The sequence below is a fragment of the Pongo pygmaeus genome, chromosome 6 (assembly GCF_028885625.2).
Source record: "Pongo pygmaeus isolate AG05252 chromosome 6, NHGRI_mPonPyg2-v2.0_pri, whole genome shotgun sequence".
Classification (NCBI taxonomy): Eukaryota; Metazoa; Chordata; class Mammalia; order Primates; family Hominidae; genus Pongo; species Pongo pygmaeus.
Window position 1 is genome coordinate 2,278,253 of NC_072379.2, and position 26,705 is coordinate 2,304,957.

Genomic DNA, 26,705 nt, shown 5'->3' on the forward strand with positions numbered 1-26,705 from the left:
TTTGGAAAGAGGTTTTAGTGCGGCAGCAGGGAGCACCACCTCAGCCTCAGGCGCTAGTGAGGACACAGGCCGTCCTCCGGCGGGGAACACGGTGGGGTCAGGGCGCTGTGTGGTCCCGCAAAGAGGCAGCTGAGCTTGGGCCTCAGGTCATTCCACACCTTGCTCATCTGAAAGGGAACCGAAGAGAACAAGATCAGCAGGCGGGGCCGGGGGTCCTCCTCACGCTCTGATCCCAATTCCTTCCCCTGCCAATGACAGGGAGGGAGGGGTCCTCGGGTGCGTCAGCTCCTCAAACCTCTGGCAGAACCAGTGCTGCCCATCCTGCACAGAGGAAGCCCAAAATAGGAGTGCACCAGCGACATGTGACCTGTGGTCACAGACACCCACGCTTCGATCCCTGCACCCAGGACCAAAGGGCCGCAAATCTGCCTGCCGTGGAATCGTGAGAAACGTCACTATCGCGTCATTGCCAGTACATGCTCTAGCTGCCGTGCGGGCACTGGCCTCATGGAAGCCTTGGCAGGTCAAACACCAAGGCCAGCCTGGGCAACACAGGGACACCCTGTCTCCATATAAAATCAGAAATATTAGTCGGGTGTGGTGGCGCCTGCCTGTGGTCCCAGCTACTCAGGAGGTTGGGGCTGCAGTGAGCTGTGATTGCACCACTGCACTCCGGCTTGGGCGACAGAGCAAGACTCCATCTCAAAACCAAAAAGCAAACCAAAAACACAAAGACCACATCCACCAAATCAATAATACCCAAACCAGAATGCAAACGGTGGCCCCACTCACCAAGCACTTTTGGAACCAGGGCAAGGAACGGATGCTGTGGATGTGAGGAGGGGAGCGTGGCAGTGAGGCAGGGGTCAGGCCGAGACCTGCCGTGCAGGGCCTCAGGTGGCCAGAGAAGGGCAGGGCGCACCCTGGGGGCCTGCAGGGGAGGCCGAGTCACTGGACCACAGCACACTCAGCATCACAGGACTGGAAATTCCTCATCACCACAGTAAAAAACCTGGTAGGACTGGGGTTATGGCATCATGCCCCGGGTGCCTGTTGGTCCCATTCCTTCACCGAGGACACACCCGGCCACTCACATGTCCAAGCCCAACCTGGTCCCTAAGACCCTGGCCATCTCCCAGTGACGCTCCTAACACGGCGGCCGTCTCCGCCTCTCCAGCCCCACCACGGCCGCCTCTGGCCTGCCATTCCCAAACTGCTGGACGGCACCCACGGCAACAAGCACCTCCCGGGGACAGTGTGGAATCTCGTGACCACCCCGGACACTCGGTGCCATTCCACACCCACCACAGACCACGGCTTCAAAGCTACTTGCAGCTACTTAATAAAGTTAATTTCAGCCGGGCACGGGGCTCACGCCTGTCATCCCAGCGGTGCTGCAGTGAGCTGGCCACCAGAAATCAGGGGAGGCCTGTCCCAGGACCTTGGGAGCGTTTCTTCTCACAGGCTGAAGGAACCGCCATCTGGGGGAAGCCGGCCACGGCTCTTTGGAAGAACAGCCACCTGCGGCGCGCCGAAGCGCTAGAACCCTTCTCTCAGCCTCAGGGTGCGGGAGCTCTGCAGGCTTTACCTTGGACTTCTCAAATCCCTCCAGGAGGCAAACTCTCCCTGTCTGCTCCTCCCTCCGCCCCCCAGGAATCACAGGGACACCCTCACGATTCTGATTTTGGCTACACAGGAGACTAGAAGATCCAGGCGAGCACCGTGTTCCAAGGCCCATGCGGACCCCAACTCCACTAAAGAACCTCTCTAGGGCGGCCGGCCACCGCGCTACCGGGCTTGAAGGAAGGGCGGCGGGACAAAGAAAGGCCGTGGCCGAGACGGCGGCCGGGGCAGGGCGGACTCACCTCCTTGTGCCCTTGGATCTGAGAGTTGACGAAGGCGCGGAGGATGTGGGAGGTGAGCGGCAGGTACACGTGGATGAGCTGCGTCTCCTGGTGCAGGCAGTACAGGGAGAAGTAGTTCCGCAGCTCCATTGTCTGAATCGCGTTCTCCTGCTGCGGAGCAAACAGACGCCTTTCGCACCCGGCCCAGCCGGCGACGGGAGCACCAAGGCCCGAACACCAGCGTGCTCCCTGAGCCAGGGCGGCCCCTTCTCCTTCAGCCTTCACCAGGCATTTGGAAGGTGGTAAGAGAGGGCCGGGGAGGGAACACCGTGCAGGGAGCCGCATCACTCTGGGCACGCGGGCCAGCTCCCTGCCTCCACTGCACCCCCAGCTCTGTTCCAGACACAAGGAGGCAACTCAGGGGAGCCCACCAGAACGGCTCCGGGTCCCACCATGGCCGGGAGGGGAAAGGCTCCCACGGGGCTCGGCCGCCCCGCCACCCACCTCCACGATGCGGGACTCCAGCTGCTCCACGGACTCCGGCTCGCGGTTCTGCGCGGTGGCGCTCATCATCTGCCTCTTCATCAGGCTGTACTTGTGCAGGGCCCGCTGGTGCTTGTGCAGCACGCCCTTCTCATGCCGCTCGCACAGGTCCTGCGGGGCCAGGGGAGGCATTCGCCCGCTGCTCTCGATGCCCGCGCCAGGGCCCTGCGGAGCCGGCCGAGGGAAGCACCCCCGCGAGACGGAAGGCCCCGTCTTCCCCTGCAGCCCTGGCTTCTCAGCTCCTCTTCCGTCCCCCAGGAGTTAGACCCTAGAAGGATCCTAAGATCATTCCTGAAAGTTCTGCCCCCAACCAAGGAGCAGCCAAGACTCACCTTATAGGACTGCAGCAGATCCAAGAAGAGGTTCAGCTTCTCCACCACGTCGTTCTCTTCCTGCTTACCCTGGAAGGCGAGGGGGAGCTCACCCATGCGGACGCACATAGGACCCGGTCCCTGTCCGGGAACTCAGACCCAAGCCTGGCCTGGGCCGGTTCCTTCCTCCCAGAGTCAGAGGGGCTCCCCAGGACCACAGCCAGGTCTGCAGGGGGCCCCCTTCCCCACCAGCCCACCCATTACCAGGCGGAGACGCCTTCGAGCCCAGCAGTCTTTTTTTTTTTTTTGGAGTCGGAGCCGCTTTCTGTCGCCCAGGCTGGAGTGCAGTGGCGCAATCTCGGCTCACTGCAAGGTCCGCCTCCCGGGTTCACGCCATTCTCCTGCCTCAGCCTCCTGAGTAGCTGGGACTACAGACACCCGCCACCACGCCCGGCTAATTTTTTGTATTTTCTTTTTTTAGCAGAGACGGTGTTTCACCGTGTTAGCCAGGATGGTCTTGATCTCCAGACCTCGTGATCCGCCCCCCTCGGCCTCCCAAAGTGCTGGGATTACAGGCGTGAGCCACTGCGCTCGGCCTAGCCCAGTAGTCTTGATGGGAACAAGACTACTTGATGAGCACCTCGGGGAGACCACGCTCCCTCCACGATTCCTCGGGCTCCACTGTTGGCAGGGGGTAAAAAGCTCACCCCACGCACTGCACGTCAAGCTCAGCAGGAGACGGTGCAGGCACAAGAAATGAATGGAAGGAGTTTTATGGGACACAGCCCTGGACTGGGAACCGGGGGTGCTGCCCAGGCTCTGCTGCACCCCAGGGGACCCTAAGATGCCCCTTCTACCCTCCAAACCTCAGGCTGACTGAACACGGAGGCTCCCCGGCCACCAACCCCACACCCAAAGCAGCTGGGATTCCAGCCAGTAAAATGTGCCAGGAGAAGAGGTGTGCTAAGAGTTTCTAAAACTCAAGAGGGAAAACGCCAGCTGACCGCAGGTGCCCAGCTCCCACCTGACCAGGCAGGGGCTCAGGAGAATGGAGGCTTATTCCCTGGCCCAGCAGAAGAGGGGGAGCTCAGGGGTCCCTCTGTTTGTGTCATTTGTCACCAAGTCCCATCTGTGGTTCGGTGCTGCACAAGGCCCTAAACCAGGGGTGTCCAGTGTTTTGGCTTCCCCGGGCCACGTTGGAAGAAGAATTGTCTTGAGCCACACATAAAATACGCTAACACTGTGATAGCTGATGAGCTAAAAAAAAAAAAAAAAAAAAAAGAGAGAGAGAAAGAGAAAGAAAGAAAGAGGAAGGAAGGATGGTAGGTAGGTCTGTGTATAAATCTCATAATGTTTTCAGAAAGTTTACAGATTGGGTTTTTTTTTTTTGAAACAGTCTTGCTCTGTTATCCAGGCTGGAGTGCAGTGGCATGATCTCAGCTCACTGCAACCTCCGCCTCCCAGGTTCAAGCGATTCTCTCCTGCCTCAGTATCCCGAGTAGCTGGGATTACAGGTGCCCACCACCACGCCTGGCTAATTTTTGTATTTTTAGTAGAGATGGGCTTTCACCATGTTGGCCAGGCTGGTCTCGAACTCCTGACCTCAGGTGATCTGCCCATCTCAGCCTCCCAAAGTGCTAAGATTACAGGCGTGAGCCACTGCACCCAGCCAAGTTTATGGATTTGTGTTAGGCCACATTCAAAGCCGTCCTGGGCAGCATGCAGCCTGTGGGCCACAGGTTGGACAAATGTGCCCTAAACCATCAATGCATGCGCCTTTAACCAAGGCGAAGGTCCCGTCACCATGGAAAACACAGACCCTACTCCGAGTCTCACGTGTCTTGCTGGGATATGGCTATCTTCAGTTCCTAATAGGTCTGGGGAGAGTAAAACTGGTGTAAGTACAAGCAGAATTAGGAAAAACGGTCCTTGCTGCCTCCGACTGAACAGCAAGGGTGAGATGGAACTTCTGCTGCATCAAATGAAAGGCCTCGAGGTTTGTTTCATGTAAAAGCTCAATTTCACTACAACCAAGGACAGTGAGAGAGATTCAGGAAACAGCACTTCTCCAGACATCACAGTCCCAAAACACAACTCATGAGATGTCCAACAGTCACAGAGCTGGGCAGAACCTCAAGCCACAAACTCCTACTGCACGACAAGCCTCAACCTTCTCTCCCTCTTCAAGGTGGAAATGCGGAATCCAGGGCTGAATCAGAAAAAACCTTGGAAATCACCTCATGAGTGATGCTCAGCCTGAGCTCTGCTGAGCCCCAGGGCACTCTGGGCACCCCGCTGGCAGCCACCTGCTGAAGAGGGAGTGGAATGTGGCAAGGGTCCGGGTCCCTGTGACAGGAACGGCTTTTATGCTTTGCACACCGAGCTTGGGGGAAAGGGTCAGCAGGTTATAGAAACAGCTCTTTTGGCCGGGCACAGAGGCTCGTGCCTGTAATCCCAGCACTTTGGGAGGCCAAGGCAGGCAGATCACTTGAGGTCAGGAGTTTGAGACCAGCCCGGCCAACACGGTGAAACCCCATCTCTACTAAAAATACAAAAATTAGCCAGGCATGGTGGTGCACACCTGTAATCCCAGCTACTAAGGAGGCTGAGGCAGGAGAATCGCTTGAACCCGGGAGGCAGAGGTTGCAGTGAGCCGAGATCACACCACTGCATTCCAGCCTGGGCGACAGAGCAAGACTTTGTCTCAAAAAAAAAAAAAAAAAAAAAAAAGAAAGAAATAGCTCTTTTAATAATCTAGTCCAACCCCCTTGTACTTAATTGATGGGGAAACTGAGACCTGGAGACCAAAGTAGCTTGAACACGGTCACAGCACAGACACACAATGCATAGGGCAGGCAGCCCTGAGGTCCTCTATCTCTATCCTGACAAGCCCCCAGCCCCACGTTCTCGGTCCCCTCCACCTGGGGGGAGTGGGTACACAGATCTGGAGACAGAATAGATTCAGCCCCGACCTATAGAAACCAACAGTGCCCTCCCTCCGTTTCTAAAGGGAACACAGAAGCACGGGGGCGGAAGAGGAAGAAAACTCAAGACTTTCCACACCAGCAAAGACATCAAATTTCCTCTTCAGCACGAAAAACGTCACGGGCACCTGAGCGCCCTGTTTCCAGCTTGAAAAGCCCCGACTCCACAGCAGGTGGGTTCACCATTCACCAAGCCACTCAGGAGCTCCGGGGCTCAGGGGGAAGCACAGCCCTCATGGGCACGCTCTGATCACTCACTTCAAACTAATATGAGCAGCCTGGAGGCCACTTTCCCAAGAAATAGGAACTAGGCAGCTAGCTCCCACCTTCACAACTATGTCCGCTTTTTTTTGTTTTTGAGACAGGTTCTCGCTCTGTCACCCAGGCTGGAGTGCAGTGGCACCATCGTGGCTCACTGAAGCCTCTACCTCTTGGGTTCAGGTGATCCTCCCACCTCAGCCTCTTGAGTAGCTGGGACTACAAACACGCACCACCACCCCTGGCTAATTTTTTTTATTTTTTATAGAGATGAGATCTTGCTCTGTTGCCCAGGTTGGTCCCGAACTCTTGGGCTCAAGCAGTCCTCCTGCCTCGGCCTCCCAAAGCGCTGGGATGATAGGTGTGAGCTGCCATGGCCAGCCACGTAACACTTTTTTAACATAAAAGCACCCAGATGAGCCTTTCAGTGTGATAGTAAACACCATATCTTCAAACTGATCCCAAATGATTCCAAGATCTTGGCGGATTTCTGAAATCACCTTCTGTCCATGCAGCAGGAGCACTTCCTGAAGTTGAGTGTGGAGCGGGAGGTGGGAGCCGCTCAGGTGCTGGGGCTTCGTTATTATTCTGATGAGTTAAGTCTCCAGTGCCAAATCCTAGTGGACTCAGACAGCAAAGTGGGAACTATCTGGTCCACTCAGGAGTATGCCTGGAAGCCCAAGATCGTCTTTTCAAAGACAGAGTCTATCTTCCAACCTCAGCAAAATCAACACTCAAGACTAGAGCCCAGTCTGTTTTGTCGCTGGCAACCCCCTCTCGAAAGCGTAAACGCTCCTAGGGAGCCACCAGGAACAGATGTGGACGGGCAGCTCCCACCCAGGGCACAGCTGTCATTCACTCGGCTCAGAACTGGGAAGCCAGCCGGTCACAGTGGCTCATGCCTGTAATCCCAGCACTTTGGGAGGCCGAGGCGGGCAGGTCACCTAAGGTCAGGAGTTCGAGACCAGCCCGACGAACATGGTGAAACCTCATCTCTACTAAAAATACAAAAAACTAGCCAGGCGTGGTGGTGCATGCCTGTAATCCCAGCTACTCGGGAGGCTGAGGCAGGAGAATTACTTGAACCCAGGAGGCAGAGGTTGCAGTGAGCCAAGATCGTACCATTGCGCTCCAGCCTGGCGACAGAGCAAGACTCTGTCTCAAAACAACAAAACAAAAATGAAGTGTGAGGCCCATCTAAGCAGGAGGTGCTCCCCATGCCAAGGCATAGCGTGTTCTCTGGAACAGGCGCCTGGGAGAACCGATCCACTCACCTGTTGTGCAGCCTTGTCGGCGAGCAGCGCGAATTCCACAGACAGGCCTTTCAGAGCCTGCTTCAGGGACCCCCACGTGCTGCTGTTCAGAGCGGCCCAGGAGGGCAGCGGGGTCGTGTCAGACCCTATTGCACTGAGGGAGCAAGCACACAGGAGAGGAGACACTCAAGGCCTGGAGCTCACCTGGCAGTCGAGTCTGGCATCCCACACCACAGACGTCCTCCACAGCAACCTGTGTGACCCCGTCCTAGGCCCCTGCTGCTCAAAGAGTGGCCTGTGGGGACCCTGGGAGCCCGGAAGAAAGGGTGGTCCTGGGGCTGCACCCCAGGCCCTGCTGCATCTGTTCTTCCCGACCAGCCCCCAAGTGACACGTATGCACAGTTGACAGACACTGCTGGGGCGAGCAGAGTCCCGGGTGGGGTCTCCCCTCCCCTCAGGCAAACGAAGTGTTGCCAGCCCATGGTCTGTTCTTCCCCAAGTCAAAGGGATCTTTTTTTTTTTTTTTTTTTTTTTTTGACACAGAGTCTCACTCTGTCACCCAGGCCGGAGTTCAGTGGCGCGATCTCGGCTCACTGCAACCTCCGCCTCCCGGGTTCAAGCAATTCTCTGCCTCAGCCTCCCGAGCAGCTGAGATTACAGGCACCTGCCACCATGCCCGGAGAACTTTTTTTTGTATTTTTAGTAGAGACGGGGTTTCACCATCTTGGCCAGGCTGATCTTGAACTCCTGACCTCGTGATCCACCCACCTCAGCCTCCCAAAGTACTGGGATTACAGGTGTGAGCCACCACGCCTGGCCTGGGATCTTTTTTTAAAGTCTCATCCTGACAGTGGAAAAATTACCAGACTAGAAACTGGTGAGCATTTACTCGTGCTCAGAAATCCGTGTTTCAGGGCCAAAATTCTCCTGTGTTTCTTCTAAATATGACCCCCCCATGTGCCCGACCCACTTTCTGCCCCTTCTGGGGTGAAACGGGTCAGGATGCTGGTTATTACGGTAAATGCACTTTCTGCCTAAGCCCTTCACCAGCGAGGATTCCCGTCCCACCGCGCGTGCCCCTGCAGAAGCTGAAAGGTCACCTACCTTAGCTCCTTCCCGAATATGAGAAGATCTGCCGCGTTGTCGATGGCCCGCGACGCGATCCGCTCGGCCCTGTCGCGAAGCTTGTGAAAGCTGTTGTAGATGTTCCGGATCAGCTCCCGGCTGATGGCAAACTGAGCCTGGATGTCAGCTGGGAGGAAGTCCTGACATGATGATGCGGAGAGAGACAGTGTGTTAGTCACTGGGGAGCACCTGTCAGACGGCAGCAGCCAGTCCCCCAAAAGCTGAACCACGGGAGACCCAGCAGGTCCATGAGCCACCCCGGGAGCCCCATTCCTCCAGGCCTGCAGGGATCACTCTGTGTGTCCAAAAAAGAAACGAAGACCGCCATCACCTGCATGCCACAAACACCAAGACAAATGACCCCATGGGATGAGGACCACAGAGGCCACTGAAATCCATCACACTGGAGGCCTATCCAGACACACTCACACCTGTAATCCCAGCACTTTGGAGGCTGAGGCAGGTGGATCACCTGAGGTCAGGAGTTCGAGACCAGCCTGACCAATATGGTGAAACCCCATCTCTACTAAAAATACAAAAATTAGCCGGGCATGGCGGCGTGCACCTGTAATCCCAGCTACTCCGGAGGCTGAGACAGGAGAATTGCTTGAACCCGGGAGGCAGAGGTTGCAGTGAGCTGAGATCGCGCGACGACAGAACAAGACTCTGTCTCAAAACAAACAAACCAACAAAACACTCAAATAATAATCTTGCTGGGCGCAGTGGCTCACGCCTGTAATCCCAGCACTTTGGGAGGCTGAGGTGGGCGAATCACGAGGTCAGGAGATCGAGACCATCCTGGCTTACATGGTGAAACCCCGTCTCTACTAAAAATACAAAAAATTAGCCGGGCCTGGTGGCGGGCGCCTAGTCCCAGCTACTTGGGAGGCTGAGGCAGGAGAATGGCGTGAACCCCGGAGGCGGAGCTTGCAGTGAGCCGCGATCACACCACTGCACTCCAGCCTGGGCAACAGAGCGAGACTGTCTCAAAAAATAATAATAATAATCTTTAGCTGGATACAGTGCCTCACACCTGTACCCCAGCACTCTCGGAGACTGAGGCAAGAGGATTGCTAGAGCCTGGGAGTTTAAGAACAGCCTAGGCAACATAGTGAGACCCCATCTCTCCCAAAAAATCAAAAAATTAGCCAAGCATGGTGAAGCGCCTGTGGTCCCAGGCGCTTACAGAGGGCTGAGGCAGGAGGATCACTTGAGCCCAGAAGTTCCATGCTGCAAGGAGCCGTGATCACAACACTGCACTCCAGCCTGGGGACCCTGTCTCCAGAAAACAACAAAAATAAAAACAAACAAACCATCTTCAAGTTAAACACAATGAACATAAATTCCTGAAAGACTCTCCACATGGGGGGAAGGCCTCTTCTATGCCACATTTATTCCCAAAGACTTTTTATAAGATTTGATACTATCAGTGTTCAGAAAACAGAAAGCTCAGAGAGTAAAATGAAGGTAAAAGATTTGGCCAGGCATGGTGGCTCATGCCTTTAATCCCAGTACTTTGGGGGGCCACGCCAGGAGGATTGCTGGGGGCCAAGCCAGGAGGGTTGCTTGAGGCCAAGAGTTCAAGACCAGCCTGGGCAACACAGTGAGACTTCATCTATACCAAAAACAAACAAACAAATCAGCCAAGTATTGTGGCACACGCCTGTAGTCCCAGCAATTCTGGGAGGCTGAAGTGGGAGAATTGCTTGAACCCAGGAGGTCGAGGCTGCAATGACCTACGATTGCACCACTGCACCATAGCCTAGGGGGCAGAGCAAGACCTTGTCTCAAAAAATAAAATAAAATAGATTTCTTATTTTTGTATGAAGAAGCAGGTTTTTTTTCTGTTTTGTTGTTGTTTTGTTGTTGTTGTCTTTGACACAAAGTCTCACTCTGTTACCCAGGCTGGAGTGCAGTGGCACGACCTGGGCTCACTGCAGCCTCCGCCTCCTGGGTTCAAGGAATCCTCCTGCCTCAGCCTCCCAAATAGCTGGGATTACAGGTGCCTGCCACCATGCCTGGCTCATTTTTTTTCTTTTTTTTGATGGCGTCTCTGTCGCCCAGGCTGGAGTGCAGTGGCGTGATCTCGGCTCACTCCAACCTCTGCCTCCTGGGTTCAAGCAATTCTCCTGCCTCAGCCTCCTGAGTAGCTGGAATTACAGGTGCACACCACCGCACCCGGCTAATTTTTGTATTTTTAGTAGAGACGGGGTTTCACCATATTAGTCAGGCTAGTCTTGAACTCCTGACCTCATGATCCACCCGCCTCGGCCTCCCAAAGTGCTGGGATTACAGGCGTGAGCCACCACGCCCAGCCGGTTTTTTGGAGTTTGTTTTGGTGTTTTTTTGTTTTTTTTTTTTTGTATTTTTATTAGAGATGGGGTTTTGCTATGTTGGCCAGGCTGGTCTCAAACTCCTGACCTCAAGTGATCCGACAGCCTTGGCCTCCCAAAGTGCTGGGATTACAGGCGTGAGCCACCGCGCCAGCCTGAAGAAGAGGTTTAAAAAGAAAAAACCAAAAACAAAAAAACTACCAAGTAGCTACCTTAGTCCTTTTTGGAAAAAGACAGAACTTTAAACATTTAATAATAAACAAATGCAACAATGAATCCCCGGAAAGCTGAAAAGGTGGTGACACAAGCGTCCGTCTGTCTGAGTCACAGAAAAGGGCAGAAGGCACGAGGTGCCTGGAGGGCCTGAGGTCAGAGCTCAGCTGCAACCCGGCCCTGCTGCTTAGAGGCTCGGGGCCTTGGCAAACGACAGCCTCACCGAGCCTGTTTCTCTCCAAGCCTGTTTCTCCATCCGTAAAACAGGCCTCCCAGCCCTGTGTCGGAGCAGCTGAAACGAGGGTTAAATGAGGAAACCATGTGACAGATGTCAGCATAATCCCTGCCACGCAGAGGAGGCAAAATCACTGTGAAGGGTTAAAACTGTTGTTTCTCTGGTTAAAAAGGGAAGTACTCTTCAAAGTTAGAAAAATACCTTGGCCCTGGTAGCCAGCTTACAGTTCATGAATTCGTCCCCGACGCACTGTGCTGACTCCTTTAACTTGTTCTGCACATCCTGCAAAAGGAAAAGAGACAGCTTCACCCTCTTCTACTAGCAGCAAGAAAGCTACTGTGGTGTATGGGTCATTGTGGAGCGGGAGGTCGTCCTTCCTCAGGAGAAACATATTTCCATATGTTGGCTTTGACATTAGGATTCCGCAATCTCTTGACTCTCCCTTAGATGTTTTTCTCACCAAACAGGATGGCCTGGCTTCACAGCAGGAGCACCACAAACCTGCATCCTCTCTCCAGAGGCACAGCCACTCCATCCGCAGATGGGGGGGCGGCTCTGCAGAGAAACGGCCCCTCCATCCGCAGACGGGGGGCGGCTCTCCAGAGAAACACCCACTCCATCCACAGACCAGGGGGCCTTCCTGGGAATGCATCCGTGGCGCCAGGGACACCACAGCCCAGGGAGCTGCTGGGCAGAGGGAGGACAGGCCCAGCCCCTGGCACCGGAGCCCCCTCATCTGAATGAGGCCTCCTGGGCAAAGCCATGCCTTAAAATCAGGAGCCACCGAGGAGTTACAAGGGGAAACCCTAATATGCAGCTGTTTACGTGTCCAGGAATTCTCAGGTTTCAGAGATGCCTTAAAGATCATCTGACTCAACTCTCATTTTACAAAAAAAAAAAAAGACCTGAGGCCCAGCTTGGTGCGTGCCTGTAGTCCCAGCTACTCAGAGCCTGAGGCGGGAGGATCGCTTGAGCCCAGGGGTTCAGGGCCAGCCTGGGTAACATAGTGAGACCCCATCTCTAAAAACAGAAAGCAAGCAAGAAAACTGCGGCCGGGAAGTGACAGAGAACGATACCTGTGGGAAGGCCACAGGGAGCGTCCTGCCCCCAGAACAGGGGTATCGCCCACCTGTGACCCACCGCACCCCTCCCCACCGCCCCCCTCCCAGGTCCTGCCACATTCCTCTTCTGACAATCCAGATCGCCTTCCAAAGGAAGGTTTCCAACCCCAGAACGCAAAAGATCCCACTGCCTGCTCCAGACATCCCCAGGGGCATCCCAGGGACATCCCAGGCACAGGGGGAAGGCCCCTCTGCCTCCGAAAGGAATGAAGACAAAAGGAACCAAGGCTTGTGTGAAGTCAGCCTGGGAGTGGGGGTGTCTTCCTGCAGCAGGGACAAGGACAGAGGCCCTCAGGTCCCCACTCAAGAAGGGGTTTCCCTAAAATAGAGGAGAGCCTGGAAACCTCTATTCCAGTGGAGCCCCTGCCCCTCCCCGCACAGGGAGAGGGTCCTGCAGGCACAGGTGGAGGAGAAGCACAGGACCCACCTTCCCTGGAGGGGCTGGCAGCTGCTTCCTCCTCCAGGAAACAGGAGCTGGGCTGCAGGGTTGTTTTTTGTTTTGTTTTGTTTTGTTTTGTTTTTTTGAGACAGGGTCTCGCTCTGTCGTCCAGGCTGGAGTGCAGTGGCACAATCACAGCTCACTGCAAGCTCCACCTCCTGGGTTCAAGCGATTCTCATGCCTCAGCCTCCCAAGTGACTGGGATTACAGGTATGCACCGCCATGCCTGGCCTCAGTTTTGTTTTGTTTTGTTTTGGTAGAGATGAATCCCGCTATGTTCTCCAGGCTGGTCTCAAACGCCTGGGCTTAAGGGACCATCCGGCCTCGGCCTCTCAAAGAGCTGGGATTAGAGGCATGGGCCACCGTGCCGGCGAGCTGTAGCTTCTTCACACACACTAAGGCTGTGCTGCAGCAGCTGGGAGGAAGGAAGCCCCACTCAGACCTCTGACGGAGCGCATGTACAAGAAGTTAATTCCCAGATGCAGGTCTGTGCTGTGGCTCTGACAAGGAGGCTCAGCCTGTGTTCCAGTGGTCCTTAGTCAGACAGGGCTTTGTTTTAAGTAAACACTTCTTCCCATCTGGAGTCTCTGGCACCTCCCTAAACCCTCCAAACCATCCAGCCTAAATCCTCAAAGTGAACAGAGACCCATGATCTCCACACGGATTTACAAAATCCTGCAAAGTCAACACCAGGGACACCTCTGAAAATCACATTCAGACTGTTATCTGGAAAGGAAAGAAGTCCTGTCCATGTCATTCCTGCTGGGCGTCCAAACAAGGGACCAGGAGGATAGGAAACCAAACCTGAGAGAAGAAAGGGCAGGTCCCGAGGCTCGGGGACTCCCCGGGGCCGGGACACGGGCAGGGCAGACACACTCACCGAGCCGCTGAAGGACAGGAAGAGCTTGAGGACCACATCCTCGGAGAACAGGGGGTGCCGCGCCACCAGGTTGACGAAGCGCTTCAGGGCTCTCCGCCTGGCCTCGATGAACTCCCTGTCGGCTGGAGGAGCACACGGGGTCACTGGACAGAGTCCAGGGTGCCGGCCCTCATCTTCTGCTCTGGGCGAGTTCTCAAAACTCTCCCTGGAGGCAGCAGAGAGCCCAGTGGCTAGCGGAGGGCACTGGCCGGGCCCCCAGTGCTGCTCGGACAATGGGTCTGAAAAGGCCGCCCAGAGCAAGAGCCCCACCCCCAGAGGCCCCCTTGGGCCACACACACTTGGGTCCAGGAGCTGCCAGGGAAAACCACAGATCTGCTTGTTTCCTTCAGGAGTCCCGGGAACCACGTGAGTGGTCACTTTAATCACCTCCATTAAAGACATCTTCCATAATCCCCTCCTGGCACTTCTCTCCACGAACAAATGGGTTTTGCTACGCTCTAACACTAACGCAACCCAGGTTTTCTTTTCCTTCTATTTTTTGAGACAGAGTTTCACTCCTGTTGCCCAGGCTGGAGTGCAGTGGCATGATCTCGGCTCACTGCAACCTCTCTGCCTTCCGGGTTCAAGCGATTCTCCTGTCTCAGCCTCTGGAATTAGCTGGGATTACAGGCACCCGCCACCATGCCTGGCTAATTTTTGTATTTTTAGTAGAGACGGGGTTTCACCATGTTGGTCAGGCTGGTCTCCAACTCCTGACCTCAGGTGATCCACCCGCCTCGGCCTCCCAAAGTGCTGATATCACAGGCATGAGCCACCGTGCCCGGCCGAGTTTTTCTATTCACTGTGCTTATATTACTCTGCAAAGGATCCAATTACTCATTGCTTTCATTCGGGTTAAATATTTTCACTTCAAGGGGAAAAAAAGTAAAAGTATATACTGATGCATTCAGGACATTTCAATCTGAACACAAACAAAAATGGTATTTAAATACTTTTTTTTTTTTGAGACGGAGTTTCACTCTTGTCGCCCAGGCTGGAGTGCAGTGGTGTCATCACTGCAACCTCTGCCTCCCAGGTTCAAGTGATTCTCCTGCCTCAGCCTCCCACGTAGCTGGGATTACAGGCACCCACCACCATGCCTGGCTATTGTTTGTACGTTTACTAGAGATGAGGTTTCACCATGTTGGTCAGGCTGGTCTCAAACTCCTGACCTCAGGTGATCCGCCCCCCTCAGCCTGCCAAAGTGCTGGGATTACAGGTGTGAGCCACCAGCGCCCAGCCTTTAAATACTATTTTTAATGTATTAAGAAATACAGCCAGGAGTGGTGGCTCACGCCTGTAATCCCAGCATCTTGGGAGGCTGAGGAGGGAAGATCACTTGAAGCCAAGGAGTTCTACATCAGCCTGGCCAGCATAGCAAAACCCTGTCTCTGAAAAACACCATAAAAGAGGCCGGGCACGGTGGCTCACGCCTGTAATCCCAGCACTTTGGGAGGCCGAGGCAGGTGGATCACGAGGTCAGGAGATTGAGACCATCCTAACACGGGGAAACCCCGTCTCCACTAAAAATACAAAAAAATTAGCCGGGCGTGGTGGTGGGCGCCTGTAGTCCCAGCGACTCGGGAGGCTGAGGCAGGAGAATGGGGTGAACCCGGGAGGCGGAGCTTGCAGTGAGCCGAGACCGCGCCACTGCACTCCAGCCTGGGTGACAGAGCGAGACTCCGTCTCAAAAACAAAAACAAAAAACACCATAAAAGAGGCCAGGCGCAGTGGCTCACGCCTGTAATCCTAGCACTTTGGGAGGCGGAGGCGGGCGGATCACGAGGTCAGGAGATGGAGACCATCCTGGCTAACACGGTGAAACCCCGTCTCTACTAAAAATACAAAAAATTAGCCGGCCGTGTTGGCCAGCATCTGTAGTCCCAGCTACGCGGGAGGCTGAGGCAGGAGAATGGCGTGAATCCGGGAGGCGGAGGCGGAGCTTGCAGTAAGCCGAGAAAAAAGAAAAAAAAGAAAGAAAGAAAACAAATAATACAGTTGGCTGGGGCCTCCCTCCTGGCTCGAGACTGGCAGGCCTCTTCCGATGAGGCTGCACTTCCATAAATGCGCAAGCGGCGCAGCGTGTGTGCGGTTTCCAGGCGCTGAACGCCAGCCCGCGCTCATCAACTCGGATGCCCAGGCCTGAGCCAGCATCACACATCCCTGTCGCGTCCTCTGCTCTCTGCTGCCCTGAGCGCCCGTGTGCCCTTCAGTGTGATCTGAATGATCTGCTCTGGGGCGTTCACATGGGGCGGGGAGAAAATCACATCATCAGAGCCTGGGCTGCTTGCTCAGTGACCCATGAGAGGCAGAAGCAATTTATGCATCATCGTACGATTTTAGATGCGGGGAACTGGCGACTGTGTTGGCTCCCATGCTGCGTCCCCGTCCAGGACACGGTGACTAGAAGGGCTGGGAACGGCAGAAAGCCATGATCAGCTCTAAGCACTCATCTCCCCAGCATGTTTTATTCAGAATTTGAGGAACGGGCTGAGGGAGACACCACCAGTGAGATGAGAGCTGGCAGCCGCCATCCCGAGCTCTGCAGCTCAGGGGGACACAGGCCTGGGGAGCGGCTCCGAGGTCGTCGGCGATCTCCCACCTGGCCTGAGGCCATCTTCAGGCAGAGAGGTGAAGGTGAGGCAGCCGCATGCTGCTTTTTCTCTCCTGCAAGATGCCGCTGACATTTCCTACTTGCACAACTTCAGTTCTCTTCCATGAGGCCACCGAGCGCTCCCATGGCGTCCATGGTTCAGGCTCCCATGGCTTTGCAGATGCAGGCAGGGCAATGCCAGCCAGGTGAGCACACAGTGCTCCTGGCAGCCCTCTCGGGAGCTCTCGGGAGCTCTGCACTCTGGAGAGAACTGGGGTTCTCTTTCACACCCGCACAGCAAGGCCTTCCCCACCTGTCAGTCATCCAGCTGAAGGCTCTGGTGGGCTAAGGATGCTGGGTGCCAGTCTCCCTGCCTGCACCAAGGTTGGGCTCAAGTCATAGCTCTGCCCCAGATGCCAAAAGGCTGGAGTTTCCCCACAGCCCTGCACCTGCCCCAGTCTACAGTGGGGTCCATCCCTGAGCCAGGACCACAGGGTCCAGGAGATGGGCTCGCTCCCTCCACCCCCGGTGGGCAGCACACCCGGCTTTACCTCCCAGCATTCTCTTGGGTGGCAGGGCAGGCACCATACGGTAGGGGAACTTGTGCAGGAGCATCTCCTGGAAGACCACGAAGTCGTTGTACCGTCTGTACACCGAGGACTTGAAGCGCTGCAAGAGAAGGGTCGGTGCTTAGATCCGACGTTGGAAACTATGCTGTCTCGTCACTTCCCCTCAACAGAGCCCAGGAACACAACAGCACCAAGTGCATCTTCTCTCACCAGGCCTTTACTAAACAGAGAAACCCTGTGACGCCTTCATGTATGGCAATACAGCTTTTAAACTTTGTATAGCTCTTAGGCCGGGTGCGGTGGCTCCCGCCTGTAATCTCAGCATTCTGGGAGGTTGAGGCCAGTGGATCACCTGAGGTCAGGAATTAAAGAGACCAGCCTGGCCAACATGGCAAAATCCCATCTCTACTAAAAATACAAAAATTAGCTGGGCGTGGTGCTGGGCGGCTGTAGTCCCAGCTACTTTGGAGGCTGAGGCAGGAGAATCCCTTGAACCCTGGAGACGCAGGTTGCAGTGATCCAAGATCGCGCCACTGCACTCTAGCCTGGGCGACAAAGCAAGACCTTGTCTCAAAAAAATTTAAAAAGGCCAGGCGCGGTGGCTTATGCCTGTAATCCCAGCACTTTGGGAGGCTGAGGCGGGCGGATCATGAGGTCAGGAGATCGAGACCATCCTGGCCAACACGGTGAAACCTCATCTCTACTAAAAATACAAAAAATCAGCCGGGCGTGGTGGCGGGCGCCTGTAGTCCCAGCTACTCAGGAGGCTGAGGCAGGAGAATGGCGTGAATCCAGGAGGCGGAGTTTGCAGTGAGCTGAGATCGTGCCACTGCACTCCAGACTGGGCGGCAGAGCGAGACTCCATTTTTAAAAAAAAAAAAAAACTAAACAAATGGTATGAAGCACAGTGGCTTCCCACCTGGTCAGTGGCTGGCCCGTTACACACACATCGGGGTGACCCAACTGCCCCCTTGACAAATGCTCCCTACGTGGCAATGAATTTACTTAAGGGACGGGCAGCTTAGTAAGACTGGAAGAAAGGCCAGCTGCTGGCTCCCTGGCAGGGAACAGCATGTCTCACACACTCAGAGCTGCCTCGCCCCCAGGCTGCCAGGCCCCAGAAGGAAGGACTGGCTCGCTCTGCTCCCCCGCGGCATCCCACCAGCTGGTCCACATCCCCGACTGGGGCCCAGAGGGCCGGGAACCACGGCAAAGCCGGACAGCAAGGCGGCTCTGACGCGGTCCTCGAAGGGAGTCCTCCCCTCTGACCCGCTTCGTCCTTTGGTAGCAGTACTGACAACCATTCAAACCATGTGGCCACAGGCTCTGGAACACAGTGAAGCACAGCAGAGCAGACGGCAGGGAGGGGAGACCGGCTCGCTTGTCCTTAAGGCCAGGTGCAGTGGCTCATGCCTGTGAGTCTAGCACTTTGGCGGGCCAAAGTGAGAGGACTGCTTGAGCCCAGGAGTTTGAGACCAGCTGAGACAACATGGCAAGTCTCCATTTGTAATTTAAAAAAAAAAAAAGACTGGGCATGGTGGCTCACGCCTGCAATCCCAGCACTTTGGGAAGCCAAGGCAGGAGGACCACTTGAGCCCAGGAGTTCAAGACCAGCCTAGACAATATAGTGAGATCCCATCTCTACAAAGAATTTAAGAAACTGCCTGGGTGGTGGCATCCACCTGTGGTTCCAGCTACTCAGGAGACTGAGGTGGGAGGATGGCTTGATCCCGGGAGGTTGAGGCTGTAATGAGCTATGATCATGCCACTGCACTCCAGCCTGGGTGACAGAGCAAGACCCTCCCTGTCTCTTTAAAAACAAGCAAACAAAAAGACACACCTTTTACCCAGGACCATCTGCTCACGACACTTCTCAAACAAGCCCCTGGCAGTGCCGTCCGGCCAGGTCTGGGCCAGGGCCGCCCTCTCCGACACGGGAGTGGGCCCTGCTCTGTCTGTGCGAATCCCACAAGCCCTGCTGACTCCATACCTCCCAAGGACAGTGTTAGCTCATCAATTACTTAATGCCCCGGATGAACAACGAAAACCCCCTTCAGAATCTGTCCTAACAGAACTGAATAACGAAGCAAGAGACAGAGAGAGCCACGGTGTTGCTCCAGACGGGCATCAGGCACTCAGTGTCTGCGTCTCATCTGCCCAATATCGGGGTGCCTGGCAACAGGAGGGCTGTGTTATTAAAGGGGATTAGAGTGACACATATTGATCCTGCCATGCAAATTTCGGTCACTGTTTGGGGTCCAGAGTCGATGGGGCTGACATTCTAATCCTCGGGGGTTTCCCACTATTACAAAGCGAGGCTGGCGTGGATCCCGCTTTGTGCTCTGCGGACCGTCCGCAGGAGATTCCTAAGAAACAGGCCTCCAGGCCGGGCGCGGTGGCTCACGCCTGTAATCCCACCACTTCAGGAGGCCGAGGCGGGTGGATCACGAGGTCAGGAGATCCAGACCATCCTGGCTAACACAGTGAAACCCCTTTTCTACTAAAAAAAAAATACAAAAAAATTAGCCAGGTGTGGTAGCGGGCACCTGTAGTTCCAGCTACTCAGGGGGCTGAGGCAGGAGAATGGAGAGAACCCGGGAGGCAGAGTTTGCAGTGAGCCGAGATTGCGCCACTGCAGTCCAGCCTGGGCAACAGAGCGAGACTCCACCTCAGAAAAAAAAAAAAAAAGAAAGAAACAGGACTCGAGAGCACAGTGGTAGGGAGGACAAACTGGACCAGAGGGGACCAGGTGGGGACGTGGCTGGGCCAGAGCGAGGTGCGGGGAGCAGAGGTGTGGAAAAGTCGGCTCCGCAGCCTGACTCTGCTGCGAGTTCTGGATCTTGCCTGTAAGCCAGCCGCACAGACTCCCCCTTCAACCTTCTCCTGTCACACCACTCCTGCCCTGAGATGTTCAGAAGTGACTCTTTCTTCCCCCTCCTGCCCTGACATACACACAATTTGCCAGTTACCTGGCTGGAAACCTCATACTCCACATGCTTCAGGAAGAGGCCCTTCTTCTCCGGAATGAGCTCCACCTGCACGGTGTCCCTGGCCAGCAGCTCCTGCAAGGTGTGGGACAGCAGCAGCGGGTTCCCCTGCGGCATCTGCATTCGACTGGGGGCTGGGGCCTGCTGCACGATGGCCTGGGGCTCGATGGCCTGGGGTGTCGGCAGATCTGCAGGGGAGACAGTGAATGACCAATGAGAGTAGCTGCTCAAAAGGTGGAGCCTTGGCTGGGCACGGTGGCGCAGCCCTGTAATCCCAGCACTTTGGGAGGCCCAGGAGGGAGGATCACTTGAGCCCTGGAGTTCAGGACCAGCCTAGGTAATATGGTGAGACCCTATCTGTACAAAAAATAAAATAAATTGAAAAGTGCAGCCTCCCTCTGCTGTGTGCTAGCTCAGCACATGGACTCTGGCCACATCATGCAGCAGGTCCCATCGTCAGCCAGCCACACTCACTCACTCACACTACGGAGTCGACACGGACTCACTCACACTACGGAGTCGACACCAGACTCACTCACACTACAGAGTCGACGCCGGACTCACTCACACTACACCCACTCACTCATGCTACAGAGTCAACGCCGGACCCACTCCACTACGGAGTCGACGCCGGACCCACTCACACCACACCCACTCACTCATGCTACGGAGTCGACGCTGCGGGCATGTCCTTTTGTTCAAAAAAATCATGGTGGTCACGCACCATGGCTCACGCCTATAATCCTGGGACTTGGGGAGACCGAGGCAAGAGGATTGCTTGAGCTCAGGAGTTCAAGACCACCCTGGGCAAGATGGCAAAACCCCATCGCTACAAAAAATACAAAATTAGCCAGGCATGGTGGCTCACTGGCTAATTTTGCAGTCCCAGCTACTCGGGAGGTGAGAGGATCGCCTGAGTCCAGGAAGGTGGAGGCTGCAGTGAGTCATGATTGCACCACTGCATTCTAGCCTAGACAACAGAGTGAGACCCTGTCTCAAAAAAAAGAAAAAAGAAAAAAGAAAAAAAAAAATCTCTTCCCTGGGAGGCTTCCACCTGCTCACGAATCAGCAAGTGCACCCACATTTCTGTGACTACATCAAATCTACTCTTAACCGTGGGGAAGGAAAACAAAGTGAAATATGTACAAGTTTCGTGTGACAAAGAATCTTCCTTTTCTCTAGAGCCAAGAGAACAGGCTCAAACCAAATAAACTAGCCATACGATCTTCTAAATGCCCCAGTGTGTTCACAGTGAACACATGACTTTCACATGCCAAAAAATCATCTGGACAGACAGGAGGGAGGGGAGAGAAGAAGGGAGGGAAGAAAGAGAAAAAACTCCAGGCCTGCTTATAGCCAGGACTCCTGACCATACGCACGGAAGAATTAAGCCAGAAAATTCCAGCCGCCTTACGGACAAGAAGTCACCGTACACCCTGCACGAAGCGGCAAAAGCAAATCAGAGATCCTACGCCCAGCTTGCAAAGAAAAAACCAAAACAAGGAATAATGTTTAAAAAGTCAGTTTGGTTTTTAATACAGAGTGAGTTCTAAATCGAAAAAAAAAGTGTTTTTTTTTTTACATGTTGGCGCACACCTGTAATCCCAGCTACTCAGGAGGTTGAGGCAGGAGAATTATCGCTTAAACTCAGGAAGCGGAGGTTGTGGTGAGCCCAGATCGTGCCACTACACTCCAGCCTGGGTGACAGAGACTCTGTCTCAAAAAAAAAAAAAGTTTAAAATAAGTTTTCTCTATTAAGCATGTATTAATTTTTATGATTTTTCTGATTATTAAAATAAGATAATCTTCCAAGAAAGAATGTAAACTCAGTAATGATTACCAAGTGGTCATATGTTGGTGAAGAATTTGAACTGTGATTGCATGAGAATCTGAAAGAGCTCAAAAAACACATTTTAAATCAAAGACACTTCTTTAACTCTCGATTGCTCTCAAACATCTTAATAACTTCTATGTACAAGTTCCAATCATTAGAAAGGTATGCTTTCAAATATCAATTTACTAAACTAGCATGTCCATATCTTTTTTTTTTTTTTTTTTTTGAGAGACAGAGTCTCACTCCGTTGCCCAGGCTGGAGTGCTGTGGCACGATCTTGGCTCACTGCAACCTCCATCTCCCAGATTCAAGCGATTCTCCTGCCTCAGCCTCCAGAGTAGCTGGGATGACAGGCATGCACCAATATGCCCAGCTAATTTTTGTATTTTTAGTAGAAACAGGCTTTCACCATGTTGGCCAGGCTGGTCTCAAACTCCTGACCTCAAATGATCCACCCACCTCAGCCTCCCAAAGTGCTGGGATTACAGGCATGAGCCACCGCGCCTGGCCAGATGCCCATATTTTCAAAATAAATTTTAATTAAGAAAAAGAAAGAAAAAGACCACGTGCAATGGCTAGCGCCTACAATCCCAGCACTTTGGGAGGCTGAGGCAAGAGGATCGCCTGAGCCCAAGAGTTAAAGACCACCCTGGGCAACATAATGAGATGCCATCTCTACAAAAAATAAAATTATGGGCATGGTGGTGCAACCTGTAGTCCCAGCTACTCAGGAGGCTAAGGCAGGAGGATTGCTTGAACCCAAGAGTTCACGGCTGCGGTATGCCAAGACTGGGCCACTGCACTCCAGCCTGGGTGACAGAGTAAGACCCTGTCTCTAAAAACGAAAAGGAAAAAAAAAAAACATCATTTCAAATGGGGTACACTGCCAGGTGACGGACCACGCACTGCAGAACGGGCAGAAACACCAGGAGGAGGAGCCCGGCTTTCTGCAGGAATAAAGGTTATGCTCACTAATGGGACTTCAATACTCTATCAAACTGACACCCCTTGAAGCAGCGCACACAGCCCATAAGACACAGCGCCTGGACGATACACCCTAAACTAATGCAGTCCCACAGACAGAAAACAGATGAGACGAGGGAGGCCAGCTTGGCCCCCGGCTGGAAAGGCTGTGGACGCAGGATGGGATCTGGCTCAGAGAGCTCCTGGCTGAAACCCAGCCTCCATCATTTCCTGGCCGTGTGGCCTAGCGCGCAGCCGCCTCTGAGCTTACCGTTCAAATCCGTGCGGTGGCTGTAAGGATGCCCTCACCCCTGGGCCTGGCCGTCGCCATCTATGCCCTGATACTACAGCAACCCCCCGCAGGCCCCTCGAACGGCAGCCCCTCCCCACTCCAACCCTTCTGGCACCAAACTGCTTCACTGTGGGCTTCAGACCCAACCCGGAACCTGGACTTGGAAGTGTCCTGCCCCTGAAATGCCGCTCACTATCTGTCAGACCCTGGGAGGGAAGCGGCCCCTCAGATCCCAGGCCGAGGGCCTCAGAATTCAGTGAGGCAGAAAATAACTAGCAAATAGAAAACATTCAATAAGTGTCCCTGACTTCCTTCCAGATTTACCACGCTCCAATCCGAAAAGATTCTGCAAATCTACCCACTAAAACTCAGAATGCATTCCCCTCTCAGCAAGTTTTCGGTGGCGGTCAGCTCCCCAGACTGGCTCACAAATTGGTGCCTTCCACACGATGCGTGAGTCACACTTGGATGCTCCACTTGCAAAGATAAACTGTGAGAGGGGCTGGGCAGCTGTCACAGAAACCAGGCAGGCGGTGAGGGGCAAAGTCAGGCCCAAGTCAGCCGCTGGCCCACTGTGACCCCTCTTTGCAACAAAAAAAGGGGAAACAACCCAAAAGCAACATTCAAGATCCTTTCAGCCTCACAAGGTTGTGAATCTCCAAGTGAGTTATCCACAAGTCAGAAGGTAACGAAACTTCAAACACACACACCCGTCTCCCGCCCAGTGTCTTTCACTAGGAACTTCAGACAGTAAAGACCCAGAGCAGGCGAGCGCCACATTCTTTTCACAGCTGACATCTCGGGCCTCCCACCCCAGAGTCCACAGCTTTAGAAACAAAAAGGATTGGCCGGGCGCAGTGGCTCACGCCTGAATTCCCAGCACTTTGGGAGGCCGAGGCAGGCGGATCACCTGAGGTCAGGAGTTTGAGGCCTGCCTGGCCAACGTGGCGAAATTCCATCTCTACTAAGCACACAAAAATTAGCTGGGCATGGCCAGGCGCGGTGGCTCACGCCTGTAATCCCAGCACTTTGGCAGGCCAAGGCGGGTGGATCACGAGGTTAGGAGATCGAGACCATCCTGGCTAACATGGTGAAACCCTGTCTCTACTAAAAATACAAAAAATTAGCCAGGCATGGTGGCAGAAGCCTGTAGTCCCAGCTACTCGGGAGGCTGAGGCAGGAGAATGGCATGAACCCGGGAGGCGGAGCTTGCAGTGAGCAGAGATCGTGCCACTGCACTCCAGCCTGGGCGACAGAGCAAGACTCCGTCTCAAAAAAAAAAAAAAAAAAAAAAGAAACAAACAAACAGGATTTGCCGACAAACCCCATGCAAAGACGCTCCCCCTTCATCAGAGCACACCTTCTGCAAATGCTGACCTCGGCAGAAGTCACAGGCCCTGCCAGCCACGGCACAGGTCGCACGGGACAGACACTGGAGGTTCCCAAGCAGCACAGCTGCAGCTGTTGCCTGGAGGCCAAGCTCGCCCCGGACTGGCCCGCACACTACTTCCTGCCGACCCAGTGGTGGGGCTACACTGAGCACTCGGAGACACCCCCAACTCCAGGCCTGCGCAGCCCAGGCACTCCCTGGGGTTCCCCATGCCGGTGGAGAGACTTTCAGGGCCAGTGCTTTCAGAGCCAGGACAGGGCATGGGCCTTCCCAAGGAGACCGCGAGTGTGGTTCCTACCGTCCCGTTTAGTGGCGGGGAGGACCTGAATGCGCGCATTCCCATGGACTCCAAGTTCCCTGCTCTTCCACGACACAAGGCTGCTGTCCCCAGCGGCCAGTTCCCTAAAACGGACGGGATATCAGGACCAGCAACGATGGCACAGCGTCCCAGGGCTAAATTCTCCAAAGTGGGTGCGTATCAGAATCACCTGGTGGGCTCCTTCAAACACAGATGACTGGGCCCACCCCCAGAGTCTCTCCAACAGGAGGGCTGGCGTGGGGCCTGGGAATCTGCTTTTTTTGGAGGGGGTGCCGGAGTCTTTCTCTGTCACCCAAGCTAGAGTGCAGTGGCACAATCTCGGCTCACTGCAACCTCAGTGTCCAGGGTTCAAGCGATTCTCATGCCTCAACCTCCCGAGTAGCTGCGATTACAGGCATGTGCCACCACACCTGGCTAATTTTGTATTTTTAGTAGAGATGGGGTTTCATCATGTTGACCAGGCTTGTCCTGAACTCCTGACCTCAAGTGATCTACCCGCTTCTGCCTCCCAAATTGCTGGGATTACAGGCACCTGCCACCACGCCCGGCTAATTTTTGTATTTTTAGTAGAGATGGGGTTACACCATGTTGTCCAGGCTGGTCTCGAACTCCTGACCTCAGATGATTCACCCACCTCGGCCTCCCATAGTGTTGGGATGACAGGCGTGAGCCACCACACCTGGCCTGGAATCTGCATTTCTAACAAGTTCCCAGATGCTGCTGCTGGTCAGGGGCCACAGTTTGAAAGCGCTTGTCATAGGGCAACAGAAAGAGAAGGAACTCGATCACTTGTCCCAACCCCTCCCCCAAAGTAGAATGGAAATCAGGTTTTTGTGAACACTGCTTTTATTTCTTTTTTTTTTTTTTTTTTGAGACAGAGTCTCGCTCTGTTGCCCAGACTGGAGTGCAATGGTGCAATCTCAGCTCACTACAACCTCCACCTCCCAGGTTTAAGCGATTCTCCTGCCTCAGCCTCCTACTGAGTAGCTGGGATTACAGGTGCGCACCACCACGCCCGGCTAATTTTTTGTGTTTTTAGTAGAGACAGAGTTTCACCATGTTGGCCAGGCTGGTCTCGATCTCCTGACCTCGTGATCCGCCCGCCTCAGCCTCCCAAACTGCTGGGATTACAGGCGTAAGCCACCGTGCCTGGCCCACTGCTTTTATTTCTTCATCTGGATGGGGAGAATGAAAAACGACAAGTCAGACTACACCTTTTCCACTGAAATCAAATGAAAGACAGTCCACAGATGTCCTCAGTTTTCAACGTGAATATTCCTTCTTCCACTCACAAACACTTTCTACCCTGGATTAAAACCTTCTCTACTTACACATTCTGAGTCGGCTAATAAATAAATAAGTAAATTAATTAAAACTTCTTGGCTGGGCGGGGTGCCTCACGCCTGTAAATCCCAGCACTTTTGGAGGCTTGAGGCAGGTGATCACAAGGTCAGGGGATCAAGACCATCCTGGCTAACACGGTGAAACCCCGTCTCTACTAAAAATACAAAAAATTAGCCGGACGTGGTGGCGGGCACCTGTAGTTCCAGCTACTCGGGAGGCTGAGGCAGGAGAATGGCGTGAACCCGGGAGGCAGAGCTTGCAATGAGCCGAGATCGCGCCATGGCACTCCAGTCTGGGTAACACAGCGAGACTCCATCTCAAAAAAAAAAAAAAAGAAAAAGAAAAAAAATTAGTTAGGCATGGTGGCAGGCGCCTGTAGTCCCAGCTACTTGGGAGGCTTGGGAAGAGAATTGCTTGAACCCGGGAGGCAGGGGTTGCGGTGAGCCAAGATCGCGCCACTGCATTCCAGCCTGGGCAACAGAGTGAGACTCTTGTCTCAAAACAAAAAAACCTTCTCTAAGCTACTATGTTATTCTGAAATTAACAAACTGTTCTCAGGAAATGGAAGCAGAAGTTTCCTCATCCATATTATAGCCCTGGCATTAGACAGGAGAGTTTGGCAGCTCTGTGGCCAGGGAACAGCAGGAACGCCCCTCGAACGTGGAGAAATAGAGATGCTTCTGTCACAGGCAGCACACTTCACCCACGATCCTCTCATGCCCAAGACAGCTCCCCTAACTACTGTGCTAACTACCGTACAGGTCTCATACTTGCTTTTTCTATTTTTTTAATTTGAGACAGGATCTTTCTCTGTTGCCTAGGCTGGAATGCAGTGG

General features: G+C 54.1%; 1 protein-coding gene across 3 annotated transcripts in view; it reads right to left on the reverse strand.

Annotated features, from left to right (window-relative positions):
* The window catches only part of SNX8 (sorting nexin 8), a 53,285-nt gene continuing 26,580 nt past the window's right edge, over window positions 1-26,705 (reverse strand). For all 3 annotated transcript variants that reach the window (XM_054494521.2, XM_063667218.1, XM_054494522.2), the window contains 10 exons: window positions 19,710-19,915; window positions 16,723-16,840; window positions 13,540-13,661; window positions 11,301-11,381; window positions 8,298-8,458; window positions 7,215-7,347; window positions 2,720-2,788; window positions 2,349-2,498; window positions 1,866-2,015; window positions 1-167 (listed from right to left, as the gene is read on the reverse strand). In XM_054494521.2, the coding sequence (XP_054350496.1) occupies window positions 54-167; window positions 1,866-2,015; window positions 2,349-2,498; window positions 2,720-2,788; window positions 7,215-7,347; window positions 8,298-8,458; window positions 11,301-11,381; window positions 13,540-13,661; window positions 16,723-16,840; window positions 19,710-19,915 (1,304 nt within the window). In that variant the 3' untranslated portion in view covers window positions 1-53. The remainder of the gene's footprint in view (window positions 168-1,865; window positions 2,016-2,348; window positions 2,499-2,719; window positions 2,789-7,214; window positions 7,348-8,297; window positions 8,459-11,300; window positions 11,382-13,539; window positions 13,662-16,722; window positions 16,841-19,709; window positions 19,916-26,705) is intronic.